The following is a 27,795-nucleotide window of genomic DNA, read 5'->3' as shown; positions in this document are numbered from 1 at the left end:
TGGGCGAGCAGCGATCCCGATGCACATAGAGGAACAGTAAGAGAAAGAGAGAGAGAGAGACGACGGAGAGCGTTTAACGACAGCGTATGTGATCGGGTCTATGCAGTTGTTCGGGTCGTAGCTCAGTCGAGTGGGTGGGCCTGACATTCGCGGTCCCAGGACCGAATCGACGGTGTCTGGGTACGAGGCTGGCTAGGAGTGACGGGTAGGGGGCGGGTGGGGTACAGAGCGAGCAGCGTAAGAGTCGGGGGCCCTGAGGGCCCCTCACCTGGGCCCGGTACTGAGGAGCGAAGAGGGGCTCGAGGGGGCAAAGGCACATTCCAAGGCAGAACGGCTGCCAGTGAAGGTGGAAGGCACCGGACTCAGTCTCTCACGATATTGCGCTGCGCTGCTATCCTCCGGGTCGCTTCCTTTCTTCGCGGTGCTCTCTCTTTCCTCTCATCTCTCTCTTCACTCTTTCAGTGTGCGCAATCCGTGGGACTGTTCTCTACGATGCGATACTCGACCCTCGGAATCGGATTAACGAGCGGTCTCCGTTCGGTGCTGTGCATGTGATACCCCCGAAAAACCGTGTGTTCTTCGTGTTTCCTGTGCGACACTCCGTTTTCGTTCGGCAGTGCACGTATGTGCGGGATCCCGTGAGTGTGTGCGGTGTGCGCGTGTGCGGTCGTCTTTTTTGGCGCCACGCGCGGCCACACCGGACCGAGACCGCGACCGAGGAACCGATTCGAAAATGCGCACGCCTACCGACGTGTCCCGGTATTCCAGTGGGAAGACCAAGGAACAGGGAACCCGCGGCGAAAATAGACCACTGCCTCGTGTACAGATCCGCGCGGAGATCGTCGGGCATGCGGAAGGAGCGTCACCGGGAGACAGTGATTGAGAGGACCCGGGAGAGCAGACGGGACCCGCTTGAATATTCGATCGTGCAGGTGAGCCGCTATCTCGCTCTCTTTACCCTGATATCGCGCGAATAGATCCGCGTGCCTGCCCCGCAGAATCCGGAGCTCGTGTTCGTTCGCTGTGCGATCCGCTGGTGCAATTCAACTCTGTGCACTCGGTTTTTCTCACGGTACGCTTCGGAGCTTGGGAGATGGCAGTCGGAGTGGTTCCGAATATTGAGGACTATCTCATTTTCCTTATTGGGCAAACAGCGTTGACCACCGAGTGGCAAGGACTGCCTCGAGACGTTCGGGACGCAGGACTGCCTTCCATGTGCCATCTGCCAAGCTCAAGGTGCACCAGCCAGCCGGGAATCGAGAGGGTAGCTATCGATGTGGATTCCAGGATGCACGGATCGACAACCGTGGAATTTCTAGAGCAACTCCGCTCCGAACCTGTTGACACACACCGTTTCATTTACCCGTGACGAGGAACCGGTATCCGGAGGAAACCCGGCCCGATAGCTTATCTGAGAACTAGGAATTAACAGCTCCTAACTGTCCGATAGATGCTGCCGAGTCGATTCGCGTTCGATCGTCGCGTCGATCTCCGCTGGCTCTCTATCCCCGTCCCGATTTCATTCCTCTATCGTTCGATGGCTAGTCGGTTACATCAGTTTCACGGTCACGCGTAAACCACGCGAGAATCTTTTTTACCGGTCAGGCATCCGACGAGAACCGTGTGGAACCAGCCTGGAACGGGCCCCGGGGAGGGGGGCCTCTTTCTACGGGGCCCGTTCTGCGTGAACGAAATTAAATCCACGTGCCGCGAAGTATTCCCATTCTTTCTACCGATCGCGAAGAGGCCAGAACATCGAGCGAGAAAGAGAGGAACGGAGGAGAGAAAAAGATCGTCGAACGACAGAAAAAGTGAGCCGCGTCCGTGCAACGACGTCGGCATCGAACTTGACCATGGCCTTCGGTGGCTTTGCACTCGTATAACGAGATACGAAGAATGCGAATGGACGGGGAGAGTCACCGGACCGTACTCGCGGGGACTACTTTGGACTGGTTTGCGGTAACTAGACGCCTCTCGTGCTTCAACCCTTTCGATCCGCCGTGGTTTTTCAACGGCGTGCCTCCGATAATCGAATGGGACGCTGTTATGTGCCGATCGGTCGGAGTACACGTCGCCTAGCGAGCGGAACATTCGATACTCTGTCATGCGGCCTAAGTGACAGAGAACAATCGCCTGACGGAAGAAATCGGTGACCGTGGAAAGAGCGTAACTAGGTTTTGTTCCTCTCGGAGGACGTTCGCGTTACAGCCACAGTAAATCATAGCAATGGATCGGAGCAAGCCGCAGAGTCGCCGTCTATTGTTTTGTAATGAAAACGTAAAGTTTTTATAACTCCACTCCTGAACTGCCGTTTTATAACGAATTACTAGACTGCGGCATTTTATTAAGATAATTAGAAGTACTGTTGTATCATTTCGAATCGATTAAAATTATTCAGAAAAGGAAATAATTTTTATTTTGCACAAAAATCGACAGCCTACAGCCAACCATAGTTCACCGAGTAAAGTACAACGCATTGAGAGACTAGTGACCGGCGGTATCGGAAGGGTTGAGTACGCCATCGTCGCGATCGATTCCGCGGGTGAAACGCGAGCCATTAGCCTAAGCGGATCCTCTCCTTTAAAGCAGCCGCAAATAGGCTCGTCACCTCGGTAATGGCTAATAAAAACGACGCGATAACGTAACGGTGTCCGTGTTTCCCCGGTCCGTCGATCCGACTTCCTCTCTTCCTCTCTCTCTCTGTCTCTGGCTCTCTCTATCTGTTTGAAAAGTTTCGCTCTGGATCGGCTCTCGCCTCGAGATCCGATCGAGAAGAAGACCATCGTCCGAAAAATACGTAACGATGCTTTCCGGCCGACGCTTATTATCCAGACTCGTAAGAATTTCTTAACAAGGCGATACCCTGGCCGGCAAGTTAGAGGGCGGGGATTCTTTTAAATAAGTACAATGCCCCCCGGACCATAGGAGACTCTCCACCTTGGAATTTCAAAAGGAGAAACGCGCCTAATGCCCGCCGAGATATTCCTATAAGTTCTACGGCGGCCATTCGAAAGTTTTAACGACGGAAGGCGCTAATAGGCCGGCGAACTTCGCAGAGCTTCCGCGTCCAGAACGGATCCGATAGCTATACAACACTGTGATCGTGTTTCATCGTAATTGGGGTTTCGTTTATTCGCTAACTCGCTCCAGGATTCATCGATGATCCCACAGGACACAGTGTCGTTCGAACAACTGTCGCTTCTTGTCTCTAGCAATCGTTCGTTGTAAGAAATAGATCATCTACTTTAATATAGACCAGGTAATAGGCATGAATTGCCTTGTGGGGCACTGTTCTGACTCTGGGAGCAACAAAGCCACGCCCCCTCGCTACAGGCCACGCCTACATTACACCAAAGAACACGATGATTACCTTCTGTCAGAAAGGAATTGATTTTTTAAGAGTTACACAAGGGGAGTGTACAAAATTCAACAAGTAATTAGGTTGGACTAACTTCATTCTAGTGTAGGAACACGTTCGTGACCCATTGTATTCAAGTCTCTCGTCATATTTCCCACATATTCTCGCTTTACTGTGCAGATTACAGTGCAGGCAGGAATGTTTCCGGGGACGAAATTATCGCGTTTATTTTTTCACGTGTACACGGTGCTTACACGCTGTCTCCCGCTGTTTTGTAATCCGAAACGATTCATCAAGCTGAACGAGCCGCGCGGCGGCTAGACGGCGAATAAATCGCCTCTCGACGAGATGTGAGAAATGCGCGGCGACCGACACCGCGCGAATCCTCTACGATGATCGATCGTGATCAAGGAAACGCGTCGACGAACACCTCGGACACTCTCCGATCCTCGCGATAAACAGCTGAGTGTCTTTAAATTAACCGAACCTTTTAGAAATCGAACGAACAGGCACCGACGTCCCTATGAGAATCTAATCGTTGTTGAACCTTACTCACAATTGCAGTATTTGTCAAAATATGAAATAGCCTGAATGAATAATCGAGTGAAAACGGTTCTGCTCGCGTGAAATTGCAGAGGCGCTGTTGCAATGGCGTTTGGTCGCTAATCGGTTGATGGACGGTGGTTTTCAGGTAGAAAGATGTCCCAGCCGCAATTAACCACCGACCTGGACGTTCCGGAAAGTCCGCAACACTCTTGTCAATGCTCGGCGATGAGCAGCATGGACTCGATGCGAGCGCAGAGGGACAGGGTGGAGAGGAGCGTGGGAAGCACAAGAATTTCCAACAGCCAAGAACTCCCTAGAGGTCTGGAGGCTCTGCAGAGCGCATTCGAGCCGATAAGAAGACTGGAGAGCCCGTTGTCCCACCAGGAAGCGCAGCAGATCAATCTGGAGAACAGTAGGAGCGTCGATATGATGGAGCATCAGCGTGGCGATCTATCGAATCCGCGGTCGATGGAGAACCAGGCCGTGATTATGTCGAGGCACGGCCAACAGCACCAGCAGCAGCAACAGCAGCACGGTCTCTCGTGCAGCCCGAGGAACTTGGATCTCTCTCGAAACTTGGCGTTCGAGGCCGCGAGGAGAGTTCAGGAATCCGGTAGCGGACTGCAGGACAACCCACACAGCCTAACTTCAAGCCCCAGCCCTTTGTTAGAGGCTGGCGCGGGATTGCTGGAAGCGTCCGCGAAAGATCTGGACAAGCAGCTGGAGGATCACGCCACCGGTTTATCGGCAAAGCAAGCCGCCCCGGGCAAAGATAAGCTGAAGAATATTCAGCAGGTCTTGAGCCCTTATCAGCACCATCACGAGCCGCCGGCCTCGTCTTCCGCGGAACGCAACGTCGTCCACGGTCATTTCCATGGGGATGGGCACGCGCACGTCCACAAACACGCCGCGGACAACTTCCGGAGCGGTGCGAATTTGGACGGGGCCGAGGGGCTGATGGGATTTCAGCAGCACCAGCGGCAGCACACTCATCATCACCACGGGAACGCGAAGGCCACGGGCATCGGAGGACATCACCACGGGCCGGCCACCGTGCATCATCCGCACGGACCGCAAGGAATGACGGGCCATCATCACGGGAACCTGGCGCCCAGTCTAGCCGGCCACGTCCACGGAAACTCTGGCGCTGGTTCGATCGGCCAGGCCAACGTCGGCAACCCTAACGCGCATCATCATCCCAACCCGTCCGCCGGCATGGCTCACAGAGCCTCGCCGACGAGTCATCATCGTCTAGCGAGCGCCGCAGCCCTGAGCAGTCATTATCCGACAAACTCGGGGTTCTCCAGCGATCATCATGGCACGTCTAGCGCCATGAGCGGCGCGTCGTCGAATTCGAGCATGCTGAATCATGGTGGTTCACCGGCGGTTCATCGGCACGCGGTGAACGCCAACAGCAGCCTCTCGACCACACCCCTAGCCGGTCATCATCACGGAAGCTCGTCGGGCAGCTTGACCGGACACTCCAGCGTGAACCATCATCATGTCAGCTCCGGGATTTCCTGCGAGTCCTCCTCGTCGAACGCGAACACGAGGACGCACAGCCGACTCGACCACGTTCACGACCATCATCATCATCTGCAGCAAGTGCACGCGCTTCATGCAGCGCATCCCGATCCCAGGCAGAGGGACCGGGCACCGTCCAGTCTCGAGCACCATAGTCATCACCACGGACACATTCATAGTCACGGGCACCAGCACTCGCAAAACAATGATACCAAAAACTCGTCGCTGATCGGGGTCGACTCGATACAGGTAAACGAGGCGTTTCATTCGTTCGAATAGCTAGATTGCATTTGATCATTTTTCCTATAAATGCATAAGATCCGCAGTCTGATTAAATTCATTAGCAGGAGCAACACATTTTGACGTAATAGAACTGTTTCAAAGACCGAGGTCGATATAGCAATAGTTTCCAAGCCGTAGTTTACGATTGAAGGGACGTAGTAAATTGTGATCAGAGGTTCCAGAAAATAGGGTAATTCCCGGAGGATTCGGGTCAACATGTAAAATCATGATTCGTCGTGTTCAGGTGTCGGCTCCTTCGAAGAGCAAGTGCCAATGCCACGTGATGCAGACAGCGGGGAACAAGAGAGGCCAAGAGGGTGAAAGCGATGGCAGCGTTGAAGTGGCGTCGAGAACGCATCAACCACCGGCATTACCACCTAGACCACCCCCTAGACCGACCAGGAGGTACGAAACAACGTCTGCCAATCAATGTGAGTATCCAAACACAATTTCAATGGTACTTGGCACGTAGACGATCGAATACAACGTGTCGGCCGGGGGTAGTTTCTTCTGGGCCTAGCAAAACATCTTTTCAACCCCTAGAAACTCATCTTCGACCTCATCATCAGCTGTATCCTAGCTGAAATCATTTTTCTCTCTTCATCGACGATTTTATCCTGTGTCCTTTAATTTTCTCTTCAACCCTAAAGCTAGATCCTAGCTCCCCCCTTCGTGATCTCTCTCGACGATGAGATCCCAGCCCCCTGCAGTATCATCCGGCAGAAAACTCGTTATCAGCGGCGCGTTATCGACTTGCTAAAAGCGTTGCTGACCGATTCTGCTCCGGGGGAGCCAACCCCTTAGGAATTTCCACCCTCGACCGCGTCGAGTCGCTGTGATCGAGACAGCATATCGACCAGTCGGTGTTCGCAGCAGCCGTGAGAGAGCCAGAGCAGCATCGTGTCGAAGAATACTACGAATCGAACAACAGGCTGCAACACGTTTACGGAGTTGGGCATCGATTCGAGTCGCTCGGTGAATGGACGTGGGTGGAACACGGACCCGGAGGTCCTTTCAAAGAAATTTCTGAGGCTGGCTTTCAACCCCAGGATCGCTACCACCACCACCACCTGTGGGACACCCCAGCGTGCAACGGGTCAACAAGGATCTCGTGCAGCAGCCCGGAGCAGAGTTGTGTTGACGCATTCGTCCTCGGTGATCTAAGCCGCGCGGAGTCACTGGCGAGGACACTGTCACATCGTTCGCAGTGAAAGAGAGTCACTCCAAATATCTATTGCGGTATCAGTAAGATTTTAAAAACGTTTCGAGAACATAGAGAGCATACGCAAAGAGGAACACTCCGCTAGAAAGATTCGCTCCGAAGGATCAGCTAATTTTGGAGTGACGTTTTAATCGGGGAAGAGAATTATAGATCACAGTGCGGGATCGATAGACGGGACAGTGCGTTCGGGAGAGTTGACCTTGGCAGAGTGATGACACGCGGTGCGCAAACGTAGTCCATAAGCGTCGAAGACGTCGATGCGTGCGGCTATAGCATCCCCGTCGATTTATCTCTCGACTGTCTCGCGATCTCGAAGGATTCAGTGATAAGAGCGTGTGAAGTTACCGGAGAAGAAGATAAACATTGACCACGTGTGTTAAGCTGAAGAGATACAGTGGCGCTGAGAGAAGGTTCGCCTGGACCGCGAAGAGATTTTGAGGAAGATGGACGGATACCCGGTGCTGCAGATCGTGCGATGCCGACTCGGGACGGAAATGGAGATGGATAACCAGGGCTATCCGTTCACAATGGCGGCACACGCTCATTCCCACTTGCCGCATCCGGCGAACCACGCGCACTTCCCAAGATCACACTACCCTCACCCCTGCGGTATGCCGATTAACCCTTCTTGTTAATTTATCAATCGGCTCTGTAACCCCGTTACGGGGCTAAACCCGCATAATCCGCTATTAGCTGGGTCGGGGGAGGCTCACCCTTGCTGCTCGATTAAGATCCGAATTTTTGGAACAAACCACAGGGAAGGGTACTTTAATTTGCACTCGAAACTAGGTTGGACCTAGCTTGTAATTCTTAGTCGGTTGTAAATATTCTCTTTTTCAAAATATACAGCTAGTGCAGACGAATTTGAATATGGAAGTAGATAAATAGCTTCCAGCGGTACTAATAAATCATCCCACCGCTCGAATTTGTCGCAGGTCATATTTGTCTTCCGAGAGCAACAGCCATGAAATCTCTACCAACGTAATCTCTAGCTGGATCTATTTTTGCCCGGTAAAAAATACGTTGCAGCGTCGTGGAAGGTCACGTGGACGAGGAAAGGTTGGCGTAAAAATAGATATCGACAAGCTCCTTAATAAAAGCTTGCTCGATACCGTAACCCAATGGTGGTCTGGATGGAATCCTGAAGACTCCATTCCGATTTTCAAGATCGAACAGATCGCGCGGATAGAAGCAGTCGTAAATCAGTCGTTTTATCCGTGGGATCTACGGTTACCTTTCTGCGGGATTGAAAACCCCATGGCTCTCTCTTAGCGACGTAGCTCCCCAAGTTGAATGTAAATGGCTAGCTTGTTTGGTTTCCCCGTAACTGCAGCAGGTAGCACTTGGTGCAAGGTTCAACACTGCGGGCCAGGTATTCGGGAAGGTTTCGGCAGGTTTTCCACGGTTTTCGACGCACCAGTGAAAGCTGCTGATTTCAATAGATGCCGAGATAAATTGCGACCGAGATTGCGTATATGTAGGGGAGAAGGATTTTCTAGTTGAAAAGGTAATCCCAGTCTTTGAGAGCCTCTTCCTTGACAAAGTGACGCCGAAGGAGACGTTTTCCTTTAAGAAATTGGCCCTCAGGTTTGACCCGGGGCCTAGGGGTCCGTTTGCTGGCGCTGACAATGGCCCGAGACTGTCAAAAAGTTGGGGCAGGTTTAGTCGACCGGCACCATTGTCCTGGAATTTTCATTCAGAAAAGTCGCGGACAGAAATTGAACCGATAATCCTCGAGCAGTCTCGTTCTACGAGGGAGGGAATTATTTCATATTTCAATTCACCCACATAACCGCTCGCTGACTCCGCCGCTGGACGGAAAAATAATTAGATTTTTAATTACCGAAGGTGATCCTCCCGCTTTTTCTCTATAGAAAGAGTACCCTTCTTTCGTCAATGGGGAAACCTGATTAAAAACTTCTATCTCTCTCTCTCTCTCTCGAGTGTCTCCTCGCGGAGAGAGAGAGAGAGAGAGAATTCACCATTGTCTTTGAGGCAACGTAGCACCGCCTCTATCGTTCGACATTCATTGGCGGAATTTCCAATACAGCGTGGTCGGCTGAATCGCGAACTTTGACAACAAAAGTCGAGGCTGGCTGACGAGAGAATGGAAGCGGCTCTCTGCCGCCACTAAAAAGTCGCCACTTGTCCGATGCTTACCGCGAATAATGACAATTCCGATCTCGGCAGCAACTCTCTGTTCTATGCGCCCGAGAACTCGCTATTTGCATTCGGCTCCACTCAAACGATGCTCAAACTTGCCTGAGGAAACCACGATTTGGCTATTCGTTCGCCGTGATATCAAGAACAATCCGGTGATCTATGATATCACAGCTTTTGTACGATCCTCAGCATCAAAGACACGAATAAGCAGACTCTGAAGCAGATTTTAAATTCCTCTAGATAATTATGGAAGGATGCAGAAAGGACTCTCCTTCGAAAAACCAGCAATTTCCGAAACGATCGGCTACGTTCTTTTCGACCGATTAGTGGATGTAGTTGGCGAGGAGAGGATCTAGAACAGATTCGAAGAAACTCGGATCGCGGCACGTCTCCGTCTGTGGTTGGATCGGGGCTCGTTGTTGGTTCTCACGCGAGGACAATCATTATCCCGTGAGCGGAGGAGCTTGGCTTGGGAATAAAGTCGTGCGGGACCATTTCTGAAAAGGGTCTCGATAGTACTACAAAGCCTTTGGTTTTCGAGGATCGAGCTATTTCGTGTTTCTCCGGGATCCTTTGAGCCGATAGCGAAAAGATTCGACGCAAGATTGCGGCTGCCAGCTTCGATCCACGGGAATGTTCTTCGCTGAAGTACTCCGTTGGATTTTGTTAACCAGTCCTCCACTTCCAATGCATAGACACAGAACAAACATGAGCCTAATGTAATAATTAAATTGCTAATTTCTTCTTCTTGCTGAGAAAAAGAATTTAAAATCACCGATGTGTTACCATAAATATGATTAAAGGAACAGCGAAATTTTTATGTGGTTCCTGTTCGTTGTATTCGATGCAAGCAATTTTTACTTCGCATAAAAATCCGCAGTCTAATAATAAGGACAGAGTGCGGTGAAATGGTTCGTGAACGATTTAGGGGTGTTTGAGCGATCGTGTGATTCAGATAGGAGGGGACGTGCGATGGAAAATTGTCGGAGGGGTTCCGCACGATGCTGGTTCGCTATCAGTGACCGATTTGAATTTTGCAGGCCACACCGGCGAGGGCGGCTGCTGCAAGAAGTACGTGGTCCTTTGTTGCCTGTGCGGCGGTCTGAGCGCTGCGGTCGGCAGTCTCTTTTTGGCAGTGCACGCGGTCCTTTCAGCCCACACGGCCAGCCTAGCACTCTTTGAGACTGTACCGTCTTACATTCCTGGCATAATGGTGAGAGCCGCAGATCGGAATAGATTAACGGGTCTTTCGTGGACCCGTCCCCCTTTCTCGAAATCATTCCTCCCCCTCCCCTCCCACGGGAGCCAACTATGTAGCAAATAATCATTTACATTCAATGCGTGGTTGCAGTTAATTTTAATGGGGCTGTTCACCATGCTGCTCGCGAGGCGGAAGCACAGATACGGTCTTCTGGTGGGTATAACACGCGATCACATAATCCCAACAATTCCAAACATGTCGCTTGAAACTCTCGACTAACATTTATCATTTTTTCTGCTTTTGTTAGATGAAAGTTTGCGGCTCCGTCGGCGTTGTTTGCGCACTGGTGTGCGTCCTGGTTACTGTCACGACTACTGTCATCCATATGTCGCGGCTGCAAGGTCTGCGGAAATGCGTGTACACCGTCAAAGCGAGGTACGAGCAACGGCTGATGCTATAGCGACCGCTGACGCCACGCTGGAGTCAATTGTTCCGACGCCCCGTCGCTGTTACAAAATTACTTCTCTGTTACTGGTCACGTGGCGGATTTATTCATTTATTTACCAGTAATCGGACACTGCAACGTGTGCCTAACTACAGCTAATCGAATCAAATAATTATGCATCGTTGGTGAAAAATGCGTTTACAAAGTCGCCACATTTGAAAAAAACGCATGGCAATTTATACCATTTAATATGTAGACTGCAATATGAATTTTATTGTATTTACTAAAACACAGCGAATTCCCTTAACTCAATGTTTCGAAAATCAATGAGATGGATAATTGCATAAATCTTAAATTACGAACTCTTGGCACAAGATGCCCCAGAGAAAATGACTCCGGTCGTGGTGGCGTTCGGGCGAGCTGCAAGGAAGCTAGCCAAGTTACAGTTAGCAATGGCAGACTACTGTTAACAATGCACGTCCCACCAGATCATGCACGTGTTACGGAGCCCCGGAAGGAGACCCCGGCGTGCTCTTCGAGGGCACACCTCACTGCGAAGCAGTTCACGGTGCTCTTCATGCCTGTCTGAGAGCTCTGTTCGGCGTCTCGGTCGCAGGGATCCTGGCCTGCATATTCTCCTGCATGCTGGTGTACCAGTTGCTGAGTCACGAGAAGAAGAAGATGTACTGGGAGCAGTTGGAGCTCAGATGCAGATCACTATATGGCCAGGGAGGCACCGTGGGACCACCGACTGGCTCCTGCGGTTGCTGCAACGACTGCGGAGGTGCAAGTCCTTGGTGGGCGCAGACACCTGGCAACCTGTACACGCCTAACCCGGATCTGGCACCCTCCAGGTACAGTTAATCATGGATTTAGATTCGTCCACGGTCTACAGTTCATACTTCGCTCTCCGGCAACTCCTTCAGAGTTCCAAAGATCTACGAGCTTCCTGATCCCACACTTCGAAGGTCTCGTCCAGCGCCGTCATAGGTTAAACGGGGAATCGAGGGGTCGGTCGTTAAAGTTGCATCGACTCCAGGAATAACGACAAAGTTCTTCCCAGGAAACGCGTCGTCGTCGATTGCATAAGACGCGTAACGAGCCGCGGTTACGTGGCATCGTCGACTCGAGGCGAAGCAATTTTCGCATAGGTCTTCATTGAGCGATTATTGATGCAATTCAGATGTTCACGTGGCGCGCCGCGCCGTTTCCCCCTCCCCCCCCTAGGACCGGAGCCTGATCCATATTCAATAGATTTCATTCACGAGTGTCACGATCCGGGGGTACAACAAACTCGCAAACAAGCCGCGGGGCCGCGCATTGTATTCCGGTAATCCGTTAATGTATGGCATCAATTAAGCCGGCCGCGCATTCCGCCGCCGACATTTACGGGCAGAGAGGGTCGCTGGGAATAAATGATGATGGACGAGCTCCCGGCGTTCACGGTTTCATCCGAGATCCCTGATAAAAACGATTCCGGCGATACCATCTCCGCGAATCCTCCACGGATTCTTCCGTGGCGGGAAAAACGTTCGTTGCGCATCAAATTCCACCGCGGAGAGTTTTTTCTAAATAAAAATGTCTCTGTTTGATCTTGCAGAAGATGGCGACTGCCCTGGTCCAGGTCCAGAGGACCGGCACCGAGTCCAGACTCCAATTATGGGTTTCACACTCAGGCAAGACAGACGGAAGCCAACGCTGAGAACGCTAATGGGCCGTATAGTGTACTCAATTCTCAACCGAGTGGGCCTTACTCTGTTCTGAACACTCAGAATGGTCCGTACACTCCTAGCACCGCCTCCTATAGCGTTCTTGAGACTCCCGTCCCTCTATGGGGCCCTCCACCACCATACAGCGATCCAAACAGCCCCGCCAGGAGACCCCAAGTGGCCGAGCAGAGGCCCAGGATCGCCAAACGGATAGAGAACTTCGAAAATAGTGAAGGTTACTATCCGCGGGACATATAGAAATGTTTAATAGTGTTTAGGTTTGAAATCAATCAGCAACAACCAGATACTGTAGAGGATCGTGATCGTTAAGCTCATCGAGTTACATTTTTAGATCACAGACCCAGACCAGCGAAACGTCCATCCGACAATTATGAGAATGCCGAAGAGATATCGAACAGCACTGACCCTGAGGGAGTGAATGAGGGTACGATGAAGAGCAGGAGGATCAGGAAGCCTCTTAAAGGAGTGGAGAACGGGGCGTTCCAACAGGAGCCGAACCCAGGATCAAAACAATCCGAAAGCGAACTATACTTCGGCGACGTGAGCTCCTGCTGTGGTCCTGAGAGCAGCTTCTACGACCTGGCCGTGGAGAAAGAAGGTAGAGAACGACGCACCTCGAGAGAAGAGATTGTAAAGCATCCTGACACCAGATTAGGAATGACAGTCTTCAAATTTCCAGGTGCCGAGCATTCGGAAGGCGTCGACTACCTAGCAGCCCGTCTAGGTAAAAGACAGCTGTCGAAACGATCCAGACTGCCTCTCCCGTTACCTTCAGACAGCGGCGACATACCATCCGACAATTACGCCAACAGCGACGAGCCCAGGAACGCCAGGGGACCTTTCCTAGCTCCTGATGCTCAGTACGAGGTGATCCAGCAAGGACGATACTCGTACTACGCGTCGAAGGACGATGAGCAGCTTCAGGAGGGTCCAGCGACCTCGGGATACTTCAGAGAGGAGGAGACTGACAGGGCCAGGGACAGAGACTACAGAGACTACAGGAGCAGCCAGGAAGAGGAGACGCCTCAGTGCTGTCTCAGCGATTCGACAACGCTGGACTCTGGCTGGCAGAGTGGGGAGCAACAACAGTCCGATGACAATGTTCGTCCGGTGAACGTGTAATCGCGTTCGGAGAGAGGTCTGTCGAGTGTCGGAGTCTTTGCTTTTGGTGTCCGTGAAGCAGAGATCGAACAATTCTAGACACAACTTGTACTTGCAAGAAATGACCCCGAACCCGGAAATTCAAACGAATCATGAAACTTTGGGGACATGTAGTTCCTTTTGTAGCCGAAGTCTCTGACACTCGTACTTTTAGGAGCCGCGGAACAATTTCTAACGAAACAGAACTCACAGTACAACTCGTCCTTTGATTTCCTTAGACAGAATCACTGGAGAACCGTGTCCGTTTAGTCGTTTATTACGTTTCTTGGAAGCTTTGCCGCTGATCGGACTGAGAAACGTCCGCGTAGATAAGGAAACGATGAAAAAGAGTCGAGGATTACCGTAATAGAGTCGTAAGCGATGTGATTTGTCGTGGTACAGTGTAGCGTAAGACACACGTAAACCTTAATCGTTAGGATCTAAGCCGGGCGTGGGCATCGATTGCCCCGTGGGGCACTTTGGCTCACGGCGGAGCGTCTAAATCACGCCCACTTGGTACAGTAAGTGCTGAAGTGAGGTGCTGATACTATACAGAGATCGGAAGTTGAGCATCTACAAACTGAACAGCACAGAAGGGATTAGGCTGCTAGCTCTACTTGATTATTTATAATAATACAGTTTATATAATCTACTAGATTGTTTATAACAATACGTTAACACAGTTCGTAGGTGCAACTTACTATCTCTGCATGTCTACAATTTATTGGGCTGGCAACTGAGTTCGCGCGACTCATTTTCCTGGGCAGAATTATTCAAATTATTGCGAAGTATTGCTCCCAGGGCAATCCGCGGAGCAAACGGTGGCCCCACGCCCGATCAGAGCGAACAAAGATGCGACCCCGAGGTCGTCGCGTCGCTAGAAGTCTGAAACGGATTGCGCGTCGCAGGTCCATGGGGAAATTCGCGGGCAATCCTGCGTAGCCAGGTATTTTTGTTAATTAAGCGATGTCGCCCGTGTTGTTTGTAGCATTAATCGATGTACGTCGACGCGAACTCGTACTCGCGTTGTCAGGGGAGGGAGTGATTAATTCGATAGGTGAAACGTCGAGGGAAAGGGCCGCTCTCGTTGGCGAAGAAAGTTTTCGAAAGTCGCGCAGCCATTTTCGAAGAGGACCTTTCCTTCGGCGTTTCGTTAGAAACGTCCATGTACAAACGTGTGCTTTACTCTTGCCAATAACTTGCTAGATGTCAGCTCGATTTCGCACTTAGCCGCTAATCGTTGCAACAGCCGTTCACCGTCGCGTTCGAATTCGCGGTTTCGTCGGAGCCGTTTCTGCTAACCGGTCACTGCCGATCATTCGGTTAGTCCCTCAGCTTCTGCAAATGTTTCGCAACGAATCGATCGAAGGAACACTCCGGCGAAACTTGCGAATCCGTAACGAAGCCCGACATTCACGTCTACACGTTTTTACGATTTTCTTTTTATTTTAAGGAGAAGCGCGAACTCGCCACGGATCGAGTATGATTTCGATAGTCGTTCTGATTCGTGGCAGCCTCGAGTTTGCGCGAGTCGAGATACAAATTCAGGTGGACCAAGAAGAGCTACATGTAGCGAAAGATCGAATCTACTCGGTTAGCGCAACAGATTAGACTATCGTCGACCGTTTATCGCTGTTTGTCAGCCGCTCGTTGCGTAACACAAGATGCAGATGAATATTTTATAGTCGGGGCCCGCTCGGCCGAATAGTTTAACGTTGTTTACTCGATAAAGTGTACCTTAAGAGCGATCTACGTAGCAAGTCGAACGATGTAACTGACCATTATGAGAAATAAAGCTTCGTTTTGTAAAGAAACCGCCGGTCAACGCTGCTCTCGCTACATTCTCAACTCGGGGGCTAATAAACTCGAAGAGCACACACACTCGTCGTTCTGTTCTTCTCTGCTACTCGTTCTCCCAAAACAAATCGCTATATCGAAGTTGATAATCAATTATCAGAAAACGCTTCCCCGTAACTGCATGGTGGTTCGCCCGAATTGTTAACACTTCCAGTATTTATTTCAGCGGTAGCTCTGACAGTTACAATATTCAATTAAACCTTATGTCGATAACCAAAATCCTCTACAATATTCAACGATGTTACATCTTGTAATTTCAACAGCTATTCTCACGTCTCGAATGGAAATTAATATCAAAAATGTTTTAGAAAAAGAATTGAAAGGTGATAATGTAATCAGTAAAATATGAGATATGTAATTGTGTAATAGAGACACACACAAAATCATTTTCTTCACACACGCGACGCCGGTCGCTCACACATTCAACTAATTTATATCGGTTGAATAGAATAATTCGGTGGCCTAATCAGAGAGGAACAAGCGATAGTTTCTCCATCGATATGTCGCAGAAACACGCCCAGGTAAGCATTTAACGAGGAATGCGGGATCTATAGTCGCGGCTTGGCTCTATTGTCAGCGGTTTTCTTGGTAAACTCCCGCGCTCTCCGCGTTGGCCAATATCAGATTATGGGATTTCGCAAGCGGCGGCACGATCGTTGAACTTTCGCAACACGTTGTAGTAGGTATATGCGCGCGTACGAAAGGCCGAATCCATTGTGAGCTATACGTGTTTCGATCTAGATCCGCGCGGGTAACGAAAACGGGACTACGTTGGTTCCCGTTCGCGTGTTAGTCCCCGTCTTGTATTATTATTGCGGCGTCTTGCGCTCGTGCAATCGCATCTATACAAATACAAGTACGAGAGCGTTCAAGTTCAATCTACGAACGTGACGCAATCGGCTAATTCGATTCCCGCGGAAGGTTTAATTAACAACGCGCTCAACTCGGCTCGGCAACTCATCGTCCCCGCGCGCGCGCTCGCCAGAGAGGTGAATAAATCTACCATTTTCTAGGATCGCGATTGATGCGATCTCGCGCAGAATGAACAGACTCGTTGCGAGTAACTACCGTTCTTTAACTGTATCTGAATCGAGCGCCGCCGCGGTGTCGCAATCAGCGGGATCCTATTCGCGAGCGAATTGCACACAATACGCTTAACAGCACGGTTTCGGTCGCAATTAACTCCTCCGCAAGCAGATTTATTCTTCCGACGACGCGACGCGACAGTCCCGAGATTTCTAGACTTTAATGCTGCGACAGTGACGAGTATGCTACTGAAAGGGTTAATTAACCCTCTGTGGTCCCCCAACTTGTTGCAGTTTCTCGCGGATCGATGCATTTTTCCACGTAATGTGGTGTGTCGAACTATAAGAAAGCCTCTTTACAGAAGGTGTCATTACGGTGCAGATTTTATGCATTTAATTGTAAGACATAAAAGGTGAAATTGAGAATTTCTTTAATGATCTCAATACATCAGACTGATCTAATTTCTGCAATGTCACAAAAGGCACCAACTCGTTTTCCTTATAAACGCATAAAATCCGCAGTCTAACGAAATCGTTGTCCAGACAGATTTTCCATTGGACCGAATAAAACCATTGTCCTGCCACGTTGTACGAAAGTACGAAGCAAATTGCTACGAAAATTCGCTGCTTTGCTTTCTAGTCTACGCTGTGAGATCGATGCGATTCTACGTCGGTTCATTTATCCACACCCACGTTCCCAGACAGTTCGTTCATCTCTGTCGACGCCTCGACTGGTTCTTTTCGAGAGCAGGCTCCCTCGACGATCCTGTGCGCAGCCTGGTTCGCCAGGAACCTCTCGACCCTCTCCCTGAACTCCCTGCTCGACTCAGGTAGAGGTAATCTAGGTCCCGGGTTCCTCAGATCATGAAGCGCGCTGAGATTCTGCAAGCTCTCCGAGAGTCGACGATCGTGGTCCAAGATGTCTGGTCTGGGAGCCGGTGGTTTCCTCTTTCCGAGACCTGTAGTCGATGAATTCCCTTGACCAGTGACACCGCCAGGGTAACTAGCCTCTGGTAAACGGTTCATCATCCCTCTTAGAGCGATCCTGGCGCTGAGAGCTGACCAGAACGCTTCGAGAAGAGCTGCGACCAGAACGTTCACCGTGAGCAGGGTCCTGGCATGGGAGTTCTCCTGGTAGTTCCTCCGCCAGAAGGACATCACGCTGTTCTTTATAGACAACAAGGAGTCCCCGGTGAAGTTACCCGTCTTTTCATTCTCTCTAGATGATACCTGCGGAGGACTCTCAGTGCTGTTGCCTGTCATTTCACTGGAATCGCTCGGATCGCTGGTGGAGGCTCTTAAGATGTACCCAGAAATGTTGGACATGTTGTCTATCACAATCCCAGGCGTAGGAGCGTTCATGCTGACGTTGGGAAGTTGATCATAAGAATCAGTCACGTTGAAAGTCTCCTCGTCCAGCATGGTTGTTTCGTGAAAAGTATCTCGATACTCCTCTATGATCGCGTCTATGGGCCATATAGTAGGGTTCTTAGCTTCGGGTGTGATGTCGAAGACAGTGGCGACGAAACAGAGGATTGCCGCGACCAACGAGAACAGACTGCCGTAGAAGAAGATGGCGATGTTCCTGTCGATGTACCACCTTCTCCAAGCTAGGACCCCAGTCACAAATGGGACGAGGCAGGCAGCGGACAGGATTGGACCTTGGACAGACAGGGCCAGACTGCCTAGGAGCAGCGAGAGCGCTCCCAAGCCGAAATGAACGAATGACAGGCCTCCCACTGTTGAAGCTGAGTAGCGTCGCTCTGAGGGATACAGGGAGGACATGGGTGGCTTCGTCTTCACCTTTATCACGTACACGTTCTCCATCATTGTTAGCTCCTGATAGTTTCTAATAGCTCTAGCAAGATTCGAAACTACTAGTTGCCTAACCTCAAGACGATGTCATAAATTAAATCCTTCTGGACACTGTGCGACAAGGTGTTCCAGGTGAGTTTGCCCGTTTTCACAGCTATGACGCATCCTCCTTATTTCTTTACAATGTCTAGTTTTCTTATGAAGTTCTTCGCGGCACCTTTCTCCTTTGCGACGAGGCTTAACTAACACGTTTAGGTCCCGACGAACTTAATCTCGAAAGGAGGAGGTCAATGTTGAGGTTGTCAGTTGTTATTTGCACTGTTCCGGATCGAATTTTCGTCGCACATTGGCCGACGTCGACTGTCCCCAAAGTGTTAGGCCGCAAACAACTTGGCAGAGGTGCAACCGAGAAATCGAGTGCACCTGCCGCACGGTGGAATGGTCGTTCGGCGTCCTAGGCTGCATACATCAAGCCGGTTCCCTCCGGCGGAAATCGTTCGTCGCTTCCTGTTGGCTTCGGAACAAAGAGCACTTGACCGTGAACGGAACGTACTGGGTGACATGGAACGCGACACGAAACGACTGCAAGAGACTATTCGCGCTGGTAACGAAACGTACCGATTCTAGAGCCAAAGCACAGGACTCTGGGCCTTCTCTTTCGCAACACTCTGTACCTTAAATCGCCAGACAAGAGATCACCTTGTTAATTTAACCACTGCTAGTTCTTATGAGAGTGAAGCTTGTAGCTAAAAACTGTGAGTGCTTTGTACAATTTCGTCTGACCGAATCGAGCAGAGGATCGCCTGGCGACGATGTGGAGACTGGTGTTTTAGTCGCGATAATTCCCGCGGCCGTCGTGCAGAAGTCCCCAATGATTTCCGGCGGTACCGAGCGGCTGCCGGCCAATTATGCTAACCGCCTCGAGAGTTAATTGAAATCCTCGGTGGCCGCGGCGCGCGGATTTCTTCGTGCGCGGTTGCGCAATCGTCGCGGCGGGCACCGCGCAACAATGGAGAACGAAAATCCTGCGGTGCATCCAACGATGCCCCAACGCGGAACAACGGGCGGTTTAACAACCCGGCGAAGTCCTCGTCGGCTCGCTATTTTTTATTCGCTTTCCTCGCCGGCGAACAAGCGAGCATATTATGCAATGCCGGTTGATTACGCGCCGATTCAATTATGCCGCTGCACGCGCGTGCACCGCGCCGGTCGCGGCACACGATAGCTCGCCTTTTCTCAGACTCCGTTTTCACTGGTTTCTTGCCTCCCCTTCGCTGGCTTAGATCTCTTGGGAAATCACCGAGCCGGTAGCCGCAGACACGACTCCCTTAATAATCGATTCGCTGCTATCGAACGGCTCTGATCGATCTCCTCGATTGATCGCTCCTCTGCCAGCTCTTCTTTGTTCTTGAAGGTGGGTCACGAGTTAGTCAGCTGCGCGATTAGCACTGTTGAGACCGTCGAAGGCTGCTGGGATGTCTCACTTTACTCGTATCGAGTTTCTCTGTCAGCGAAACGGCGTTGAATCGAGACAGTCGCTCTTATCTTTAATTGCTCACCTGAGGATTGTTATGCAAAAATTATATTCGTCGAAAGCATTCGACGATTTCTTAATTTTTTGCACGTCTTCGCTATTTTATATTTTACCGTTCACAGAAGCTCAATCAAAATTTCTTTCTTCTTCTAATGAATCCATCGGGGTGAGACCGATGTTCTTAAACTTGTTGAATATGGTTACTGCTGTTTTATATTGTACGTACTCTTGCTCGTCCTAAATGCATACAATCCACAGTTCAGTCATAAATGATCCCCACTCGCTCTTCTTCGTTCTCAGTTCGTATCTCTTGAGAAATCACCGATCTGCCACGGCTGCTGAATAACCGATCGATCGGCGGCGATCAATCTCCCGGATTAATCGGATCGCGATCACCTCCCCGAGACCTCTTAATCGGCGCGTTGCCACCGGCGCGATTAGCACTGAGCATCGAAGACTGCCGAGAGACGTCTCACTTCGCATATATCGAGTTTCTCAGTCCGTCAGCGATATAGGAGCATCCGATTCGATTCGAAGAGCGTAGGATCGCTCTCGCCACTAATCGTCAACGATAGTCGTCTCGCGACAAACGACCGAGCGCCGATGAAACGGACATGATCCAACGATTCGACGAGATCCGATCGACTACAATTTACGGGGACACGATCCGCGGGAGACACTCGACCGGAGACTGAACCGCGAAGACTAGTTCTCGCTGAAATTGCTATGAGATCCTGAACGGGCCTCCCACGCGGCCGGTTTCGCAGTGAAAGGGACAACCGCGGATAGATGAACCTTCGCGTTGTTTTAAGCCTTCTTCACACAGCACTTTCCGCGGAACGATGTCGTACGCCGATGGGAGAAAAAGAACGGTATGCCGGCCGAAGCGAATATTCATAAGCCGCGCACATTATGTAAAGTCTGCTGCTCCAGTTCACATGCGAAACGTTGCGCGCAGGATGTCCGACAACGAGAGCGCAGGGCCTGTCATTAACGCTTCGCGAACGATTTTTCATAAACATTTCTTTCCGCCGGGAACTTGATCTTACATTAACCCCGTTTTACCGCATCGAGAAACAGGATTGGCCAGATGAAACTGTTGTGTTCGCAACATTAGATTTGCGACATACCATCGCAATTTTATGAACTAGATATCTTTCTTGATTAACCCACGATCCGCAAACACGTAAATATTTTCGCGCGTCTCTCCGTTAACTTTGGGGTCGATCTGCAGTCGACAGCGATACGAGGGATCGCTCTGACCTTTATTCTTTGCGTCGTAGATGCACTACGGGCTCGGCAAAGAGTCGACCTTTTCTCTCGGCCGTTGCCAAACAACAAAGGTGAGTTCTCCGCCGATTTTCTCGGCGAGTTACCGTTTTCCATCGGGCCTTGCGAAACCATTCCCAACGACACGCCGGCTAATTAAGGTAGCGCTGGATCGCCGGCATCAACTAGCCAATTAAAAGGCCGATTAATACAGTTCGCCGGGGCCAATTGTGCCTCGTAAAACTTTTGTTCGGCCGGCGGGAATTAGCGGACGGTTTTGTTTTCTAGCTGTGCGCGTTGTCGTCGCAGTCGAACCGTTTCGACGGACATCGGCTTCCATGAACTTGCCGATGAACCTTCTGCCCCCATCTCTGCGAATAATGGCACGAGGCCGGGATGAACATCGAACTGGCAATGAGGAACGAGATTCGATGACTCATTGTTAGCGAGCACGACCGACAAAAGAGATGCGAAGCGGGACACGCGTTTAGGCGCGTGCCGCACGTGCAGCTTTTCCACGATCGATATCCCCGGTGGTCGATCGATCACTCGTTTCGCGAGACCCGCGGGAAATGTTCCGATCGAATTTCGAGGAGAACCGCGAGCGAAATCGTCCGTCGATCAGAAAAGAGAAAAGTGCACTTTCTCGCACTTCCGGAGCGGAATTCGCCCGTCATCGATCGATATCGCTCGAGCGGAAAATCTGCTACACTTTCTTGGACAATGGTGATTAATACCGTGGAACGGTAACGACCAACGGATCCATTCGATCGAGGCGAAGAGCAGTGTCGTTCGAACGAGTCGGAAACGTTAAACTCGATGGTAACGAGCATTCTATTTATTGGCCTTATCTTTATCACTTATGTAAACGAGCCTCGATATAATATACGCCGGTGCTCGAAAGGAAAGCTGATATGCCTCTATAGTCACTTTGACCTGAAACACTATTTTCACTCGGTGCATTCCTTTCGACTTTTTTGCCCGGTTTCTCGCACGTTAAGGAAAAATCGTCGGAGCCGCTGAGGCGTGGAAACAATCACTCTTTTTATGAAAAATCATTGGGTCGTTTATGGTATCGCGATCGAACGTCGAACCGTTTCGATCGGCCCATTTGATCGGTGCTTGGAGACTCTAAATGCTCCGAGGCACTTTCTTCATTCGAAAAATGAGTCTCCGATATCTCGATGCAACAGTGCAACGTTGCAGCTTTGCATAATTTGATTGGCACGGTGTTCTCAGACTGCAGATGGTTTGGGGCGCTTCCTGGTTTCTCGAAACGACTTTCTGATACCTCGATCCAACGTTGAAAAAGCTTCAACGTTGAATCGGTCAATTGATTCAGTCCTTGGGGACTCGAAAAGGTTCGGGGCGCTTCCTTGTTTCCTAAAATGACTTTTCGGCCGTTAACGCCGCTTGCACCGGTACATACGAGCCTACAGTGCGTTCGGTGCGCGAACACTGAAAGATAAAGAGCGCGTTTGTGATCGGAACGCGTGTGTGTTGGAGCAGCTGTTGCGACTGGGGCACGCGTCCCAACGGTCGCGGCAGCTGCCCAGAAAATTATCTATAGTGCCCTCGACTGGAGTTCTCTTACTGTGCACACACACCCGTATACTGGGACTTCCTGATTTCCAACGTTCACGGCGAACCCAAAAATTGCCGCGACATCTCCGCAGTGGCGATAATCGTTATACAATCGACGATCGTTTCCAAGATCTACGAATATTTTTTACTCGCAATTTTTCATTCATTCAATTACGAGAATCAAATCTCTATTCGATTCTTGGCGATAAGAGTTGAATTATGGTCACGAGGAAATGCGAGTCTAGTCAAATAAGATTGCAATGAATGAAAAAAATTTCATTATCAAAATCAATAAAAGAAGCAAGAAGTTTCTGTCAGGTTTCAGTTTCTTACAACAAACGCAGCCAATTTTATGTACCAATGTTATGTAATTTTATGTTATATCGTAGTCTATGTACAACTATGTAATTGTTCACTTAAGTCCCGGTTTTCCACAAAATTTGAGGACCGATTCTGACGCGAAAGTCACGAGGCAGAAAATCATTGCAAAGAGTGAAACACTTGGACGCTCAAAGGATTAAATTTCTGGTACAGCCGGTGTTACTGGCTCGGAGAAGATTGAATCGACGTAGGAAAAGATCCGAGTGAAATTCGAAAATTCATATCGCAGGGATTTAAAGTTTAAATGTCGTGTCGGAGGGTGCAGCGATCACGGAGATGTAAATTCCTGGACATCGAGGGTAGCGCTGGCATAGAAAACGTTGGAGGGAACGCACTATAAACGAAGCGAGCCCCCACCTAACGTTGGGACAGAGCGGGCCCGTATTATGCGAACCCCCTGACAACCCCTCAGGTAGCGCTGCTCACGGCACACACACGTTCCCGCTCGGAAACGCATGGAGAGAAACGCCCTTCGTGCATCTGCTCCTAAGGGAACTCATGTGGCAGTTTGTTGCAGGCGTTCGTGCAGCACGGACCGAGCGCAATTGGAAGAGAGAGCATTGGACTCTGCCCCCACAGAGTCGTGAACGTTTCACGGAATATCAATCCACTCGAAGAAACATCCTCATTAAACGAAGCGGTGTCTTCGTCCTACGGGTTTCCTCTAAGAAGAATTCCTCCAGGTCGAATCTCTTCAACTCAAAATCTTCCAGTGCGAATGTCTTCGGCTTGTACAGTGCATTGAAAATGTTCCGTGTGTAAAACCAGTGCGAAAAAATCATCGTTAATAGAGATCTGAAGATGTGCAAGAGGATTCGGGAATCTTGTTCGGACGTCGGCTCAGTACCAGTACGGTTCCAAGCAGCGGAGATCTCGTACACGGAGAGTTTCGAGCTGGTTGCGGATTACACGGAGCAACCGTTGCCCCGCACCTACGTCAGCAATTCATACGTGACCATCGAGAATCGTCGAACCCGCGGCTGAACCGAACGGACGCTGGAACAACCGCTGCTATTCTTAATAGGGAATCATCCATTTACGTCGCGGACCGCACGCGTGCTATCAGGCCACCGCGCCGCCTCGTGCAGAGACCGAAGCAAAAACGCCTGCCTCGTTCGAAAGGCATTAATCAAGCTGGACGCGAGTCGCTCTTACTGAGGCGATACGAAGCAATAAACGATGATGGCTCAGCCGTCGGACCCGGCCCCGGTGCACTGCTACACCAACCCCTCGTTCTGCAGACAGTCGGAGTACATCCCCGAGGATCAGACTGATCTGCCACCCCCGCCGCAGTTTCAGACCTCGGACGATCTTCCTCCACCGCCTCCACCCTTGCAACTGCAAGGCCAGAGCAACCCAGCATTCCAAGCACCCGTGGAAAGGGTCGAGAACTGCGGGGTGAGAGACAGGTATTGCTACCTTTTTTATTTTTTTCCTTTCCTCCCCAAGCTCCGTTACTTCTCATTCACCCTGGTTCACTAGGAATTCCTCCTAATTCTACGGTAGCCTTCCAGAGAAATAACTTAAGGGAGTATACTCGTTTTTTAGCATGTAGCTGTCGTAACTTTATGAAAATAGCGACATGCGCAGCTTTACGCTTCCGAATAATGCAAATTAAGCCTCGTAAACGTAAAAATAGGAGAACAATCTCTTTTGAGAACGATCGCGGCCTAGATTGATTTTTAACTAGCCTTTTCGAGAAATGAGAAGGCGCATTCCGCACCCTGCAATCCTGGAATCGAGTCTACCCCCTTACGAACAAATGCGTTACAGTCTAAATACATAAATAAATGAACAGGTATTGCTACCTGGACGAGAACAGAAGCCGCGCAACGCACCGCAGATACGCCAGCGTTCCGGTGGAGGAGCATCACCCGGTTTATAACCAAACCTCGAGGTACGAGTACATACCCGACGAGCAGAGGGGCCCGTTGCAGAGGAGGGGCTCCTCCAGGTACGACTTCATTCCACACCAGCAGGTGCAACAGCGTTCCGCAACGGCGCCCAACCAAGACGATGCCCGCGAGACGCAGATGCAACTCTGCAGGAACAACGCCGGAAGGTACGCCGTTGTACCGGGTGACCAGGAGTTCCAGGATGAAGACCCTGCATGGGGAAAGCATAACTCACCTGGGAGACGGCACATCAATACACCGCAAGGTGAGTAGATTCGATGATGTGTATATCGTGTAATTTTCAACATGTTAATATTGTTGATGAGAGAAATAAATATGTACTTAGCTGTTGTGAAGATACGCGGAATATTTATGAGCGACCGTGTATGGTAGTAACGAGAAGTTTTCATGAATTTCAAGCGGGATTAAACGCTAGCATGTTACTAGGTCGATATAGCAGAGTGCCTCTGCAAGAGGAAGACCCTCCAGCGCTGCCCGACAGGAACCCGCACGAGATCTCGCCGAGGAATAATTTGGCTACGCAGAAGCTGCACGAGATTCTGACTACTCCTAGGAAGCCGAGATCTAGGTCCGAAGAGAGGACTCTGTCCCCGAAGAGGCGGCAGTCGTTCAGCCAAACCGGAACGCCACAAAGGAGGGCGCTGACTCCAGGTGGCTCGCCAACCGGTATGTTCATTTAAGGGTTGTTCACTGAGCGATATTCCATCTTCGGGGATTTTTTACCGGGAAACTAGGACAGCTTTCATTGTGGGACTTGTTTGAGTAGATCGAATTTCTCGGAGGAGGGGAAACGAGAATTGAGATTTACATGCACTCATGAAAAAGAGTTCTCTCCAACCAGCTGAATCTGATTCGCTCCTGTGAATCACACCTTAGAATTTTCTTGCAACGATTTCCAGGTCGAACATTCAGCCCCAGTCGATCCACGCCCCAAGGAACGCCACAGAATAGGACGTACTCGCCCTCAGGACCCCAAACCTCCACCCCCAACAAAGAGCCCTCGGCTCGAAGGTGTCTACCTCTGCTAGAGAACACTTCGAGGCAGGATCTCTGTCCAGCCAGCAACTGTGGAAGACTTCGATACGTTGGCACAGCCCCGGTCGACCTTGCGTCGATGGGTCATGGCGAACCACCGCCACGGTACGCGTACATGGAAAGCGGACCTGAGTCGGTGCCCATGGTGTCCGGTTCGCCGAGATATCAGGTGATACCCGCAGGACAGAAGAGGAGCGGGTATCAAAGCGTGGAGAGCGCGTTCATCGCTAGAACCGCCGTGGTAAGGCCCATACTATAACAGAAAAAATAAAAGAAATTAAAAATCTTCCTTATAATTTGCAAAACGGCGGCATTTCGAAGTCAAAGTACCGATCCTTTAAATATTTTTCGGCCTTCAACAAGACAAAAAACTAAGAAACAATATTTACGGACTCCAAGAAGAATTAGCACTTTCCTCTAACAACTTCGTCCAGCTAGCTCGCACAGTTCAAACGGCCGTGCATCATGCTTGCTCGGGGTTAACGCAATGCCGATGACGCAACCGTAGGAAGACGAGGCGATGATCTAACCGTGCTACGTTATTCCACAGGTCCCGCCACTGTCGCCGCCGCACAGCGAAGCAAACACAACCTTGGCCAGCGGTTTGGAGAAAAACGATAGGAGAAACGCGCCGCTGTTGTTGGTGCTGGTCGGCATCCTGACTTGCGGTTTGGCGCTATATCTGTCCTGGACGCAAGGCAGAAGGTTCGTATTACCTAGCTAAATTGGATCCAGCAGCTATTTAAACTTTGTCCCTCTTCAGGTACTACTACGACAGCGCTGCAGGTTGCGGAGCGTGCTGCACCCTGGCTGGAGCTTGCCGGAGTCTGAGAAAAACCTGGACAGGACTAGGCCTCGCAGGACTCTCTGCTCTCAGCTGTGCAGGACTTTTGCTACTGGCTGCTAAATCCCCGAAAGCTGGAACTCCTTTACACGATGTCACAGCTGGAGCACTCTGCGGAGTCTCTCTTTTGGGAGCTGCGCTCGCGCTGCTCGCGCTTCTGGCCCCCAGGTGCAATCTGGGACGCCACAGAAGGGTGCATTCTTGGATCCCACGTCTGTCCCCCTGAATTTGCAATCTTAAGTTTCGAGGAATGTTTATGGAACGCTGATGCTGTACTAGTTAACCCTCGCGGTGCTGATTTTTAAGAACGATGGAGCCTTCGTTCCAAACAAGGTGTCCATCATCGAGATGATATTGTCAGTTGACAACTGAGTTCGCGACCTTCACATTTTCTTGAACAATTTTTAATTGAAATCTCCTCATTCGACTTCAAGAATTTTCAGGGTCGCGAATTTAGTCTCCAGCCTAATAGATGGGACAGAGTAGCCAAATTCGGATTTTATTTCAGAGAAGAATTTCTTTAGACTAGCCTTACTTAGCGATAGTGGAAACCAGCTTATCAACATTGAACTCAAATACTAGAAAAAATGAGATCCGAGAGGAGAGGTCCGAATTAGGCTACTCTATCCTAAATGCGAACGTAATCTCGTCGGCGGGTGCTGCGAGGGTTGACAAAGCAACAAAAACCTAGTCTGCGAACGGTTCAGAAGAGTTGTACGGGAAATAAGCTATCCAAGCGCGCGCGAGAGAGAGGTGTCGTCTATAAGACTCTCGCAACGAAACCAAATAAATCCGTAGAGTGTATATGTAAGTTGTAATCGTTAAGTTAAGAGGGGATGCTCATGATATATGTACCTAAGCTGCGAGACTCTGTATTTTGTACTGATTTTGATATTAAAGCAACAACACAAAGCGACGCCTGTG

General features: G+C 50.3%; 3 protein-coding genes across 4 annotated transcripts; 2 read left to right on the top strand and 1 right to left on the bottom strand.

Moving 5' to 3' along the window:
- Window positions 1–303: 303 nt before the first annotated feature.
- LOC143211408 (uncharacterized) lies at window positions 304–15,490 on the top strand. Of its 2 annotated transcripts, none has more exons than XM_076429061.1 (10): window positions 304–932; window positions 4,050–5,677; window positions 5,955–6,141; window positions 10,136–10,308; window positions 10,447–10,509; window positions 10,604–10,731; window positions 11,230–11,595; window positions 12,342–12,685; window positions 12,803–13,069; window positions 13,151–15,490. In XM_076429061.1, the coding sequence occupies exons 2-10, from the start codon at window positions 4,058–4,060 to the stop codon at window positions 13,591–13,593; spliced, it is 3,591 nt and encodes a 1,196-aa protein (XP_076285176.1). In that variant the 5' UTR covers window positions 304–932; window positions 4,050–4,057; the 3' UTR covers window positions 13,594–15,490. The 2 variants fall into 2 exon arrangements, with proteins under 2 accessions (XP_076285176.1, XP_076285177.1); XM_076429062.1 differs by lacking the exon at window positions 304–932 and adding an exon at window positions 986–1,959.
- LOC143211417 (uncharacterized) lies at window positions 14,774–23,502 on the bottom strand. Its single transcript, XM_076429097.1, has one exon. It carries the CDS (start codon window positions 18,321–18,323, stop codon window positions 17,169–17,171), a length of 1,155 nt encoding a protein of 384 aa, XP_076285212.1. The 5' UTR covers window positions 18,324–23,502; the 3' UTR covers window positions 14,774–17,168.
- A 4-nt stretch (window positions 23,503–23,506) lies between these two features.
- On the top strand, window positions 23,507–27,787 carry LOC143211413 (uncharacterized). Its single transcript, XM_076429074.1, has 6 exons — window positions 23,507–24,495; window positions 24,885–25,236; window positions 25,419–25,658; window positions 25,892–26,268; window positions 26,578–26,732; window positions 26,791–27,787. The coding sequence occupies exons 1-6, from the start codon at window positions 24,256–24,258 to the stop codon at window positions 27,095–27,097; spliced, it is 1,671 nt and encodes a 556-aa protein (XP_076285189.1). The 5' UTR covers window positions 23,507–24,255; the 3' UTR covers window positions 27,098–27,787.
- The last annotated feature ends 8 nt before the right edge of the window (window positions 27,788–27,795 follow it).

This window comes from Lasioglossum baleicum, chromosome 8, assembly GCF_051020765.1.
Source record: "Lasioglossum baleicum chromosome 8, iyLasBale1, whole genome shotgun sequence".
NCBI lineage: Eukaryota > Metazoa > Arthropoda > Insecta > Hymenoptera > Halictidae > Lasioglossum > Lasioglossum baleicum.
This window is presented reverse-complemented; position numbering and strand designations above follow the sequence as displayed.

Excerpts from the sequence above, each read along its gene's own strand:
- LOC143211417 (XM_076429097.1), bottom strand. The coding sequence starts at position 18,323 with ATGATGGAGAACGTGTACGTGATAAAGGTGAAGACGAAGCCACCCATG.
- LOC143211408 (XM_076429061.1), top strand. The coding sequence starts at position 4,058 with ATGTCCCAGCCGCAATTAACCACCGACCTGGACGTTCCGGAAAGTCCG. Across the intron at positions 10,510-10,603 it reads AGCACAGATACGGTCTTCTG|ATGAAAGTTTGCGGCTCCGT; the intron begins GTGGGTATAACA and ends TGCTTTTGTTAG. Across the intron at positions 10,732-11,229 it reads GTGTACACCGTCAAAGCGAG|ATCATGCACGTGTTACGGAG; the intron begins GTACGAGCAACG and ends ACGTCCCACCAG.
- LOC143211413 (XM_076429074.1), top strand. The coding sequence starts at position 24,256 with ATGATGGCTCAGCCGTCGGACCCGGCCCCGGTGCACTGCTACACCAAC. Across the intron at positions 25,659-25,891 it reads TCCAGGTGGCTCGCCAACCG|GTCGAACATTCAGCCCCAGT; the intron begins GTATGTTCATTT and ends AACGATTTCCAG. Across the intron at positions 26,269-26,577 it reads TCATCGCTAGAACCGCCGTG|GTCCCGCCACTGTCGCCGCC; the intron begins GTAAGGCCCATA and ends GTTATTCCACAG.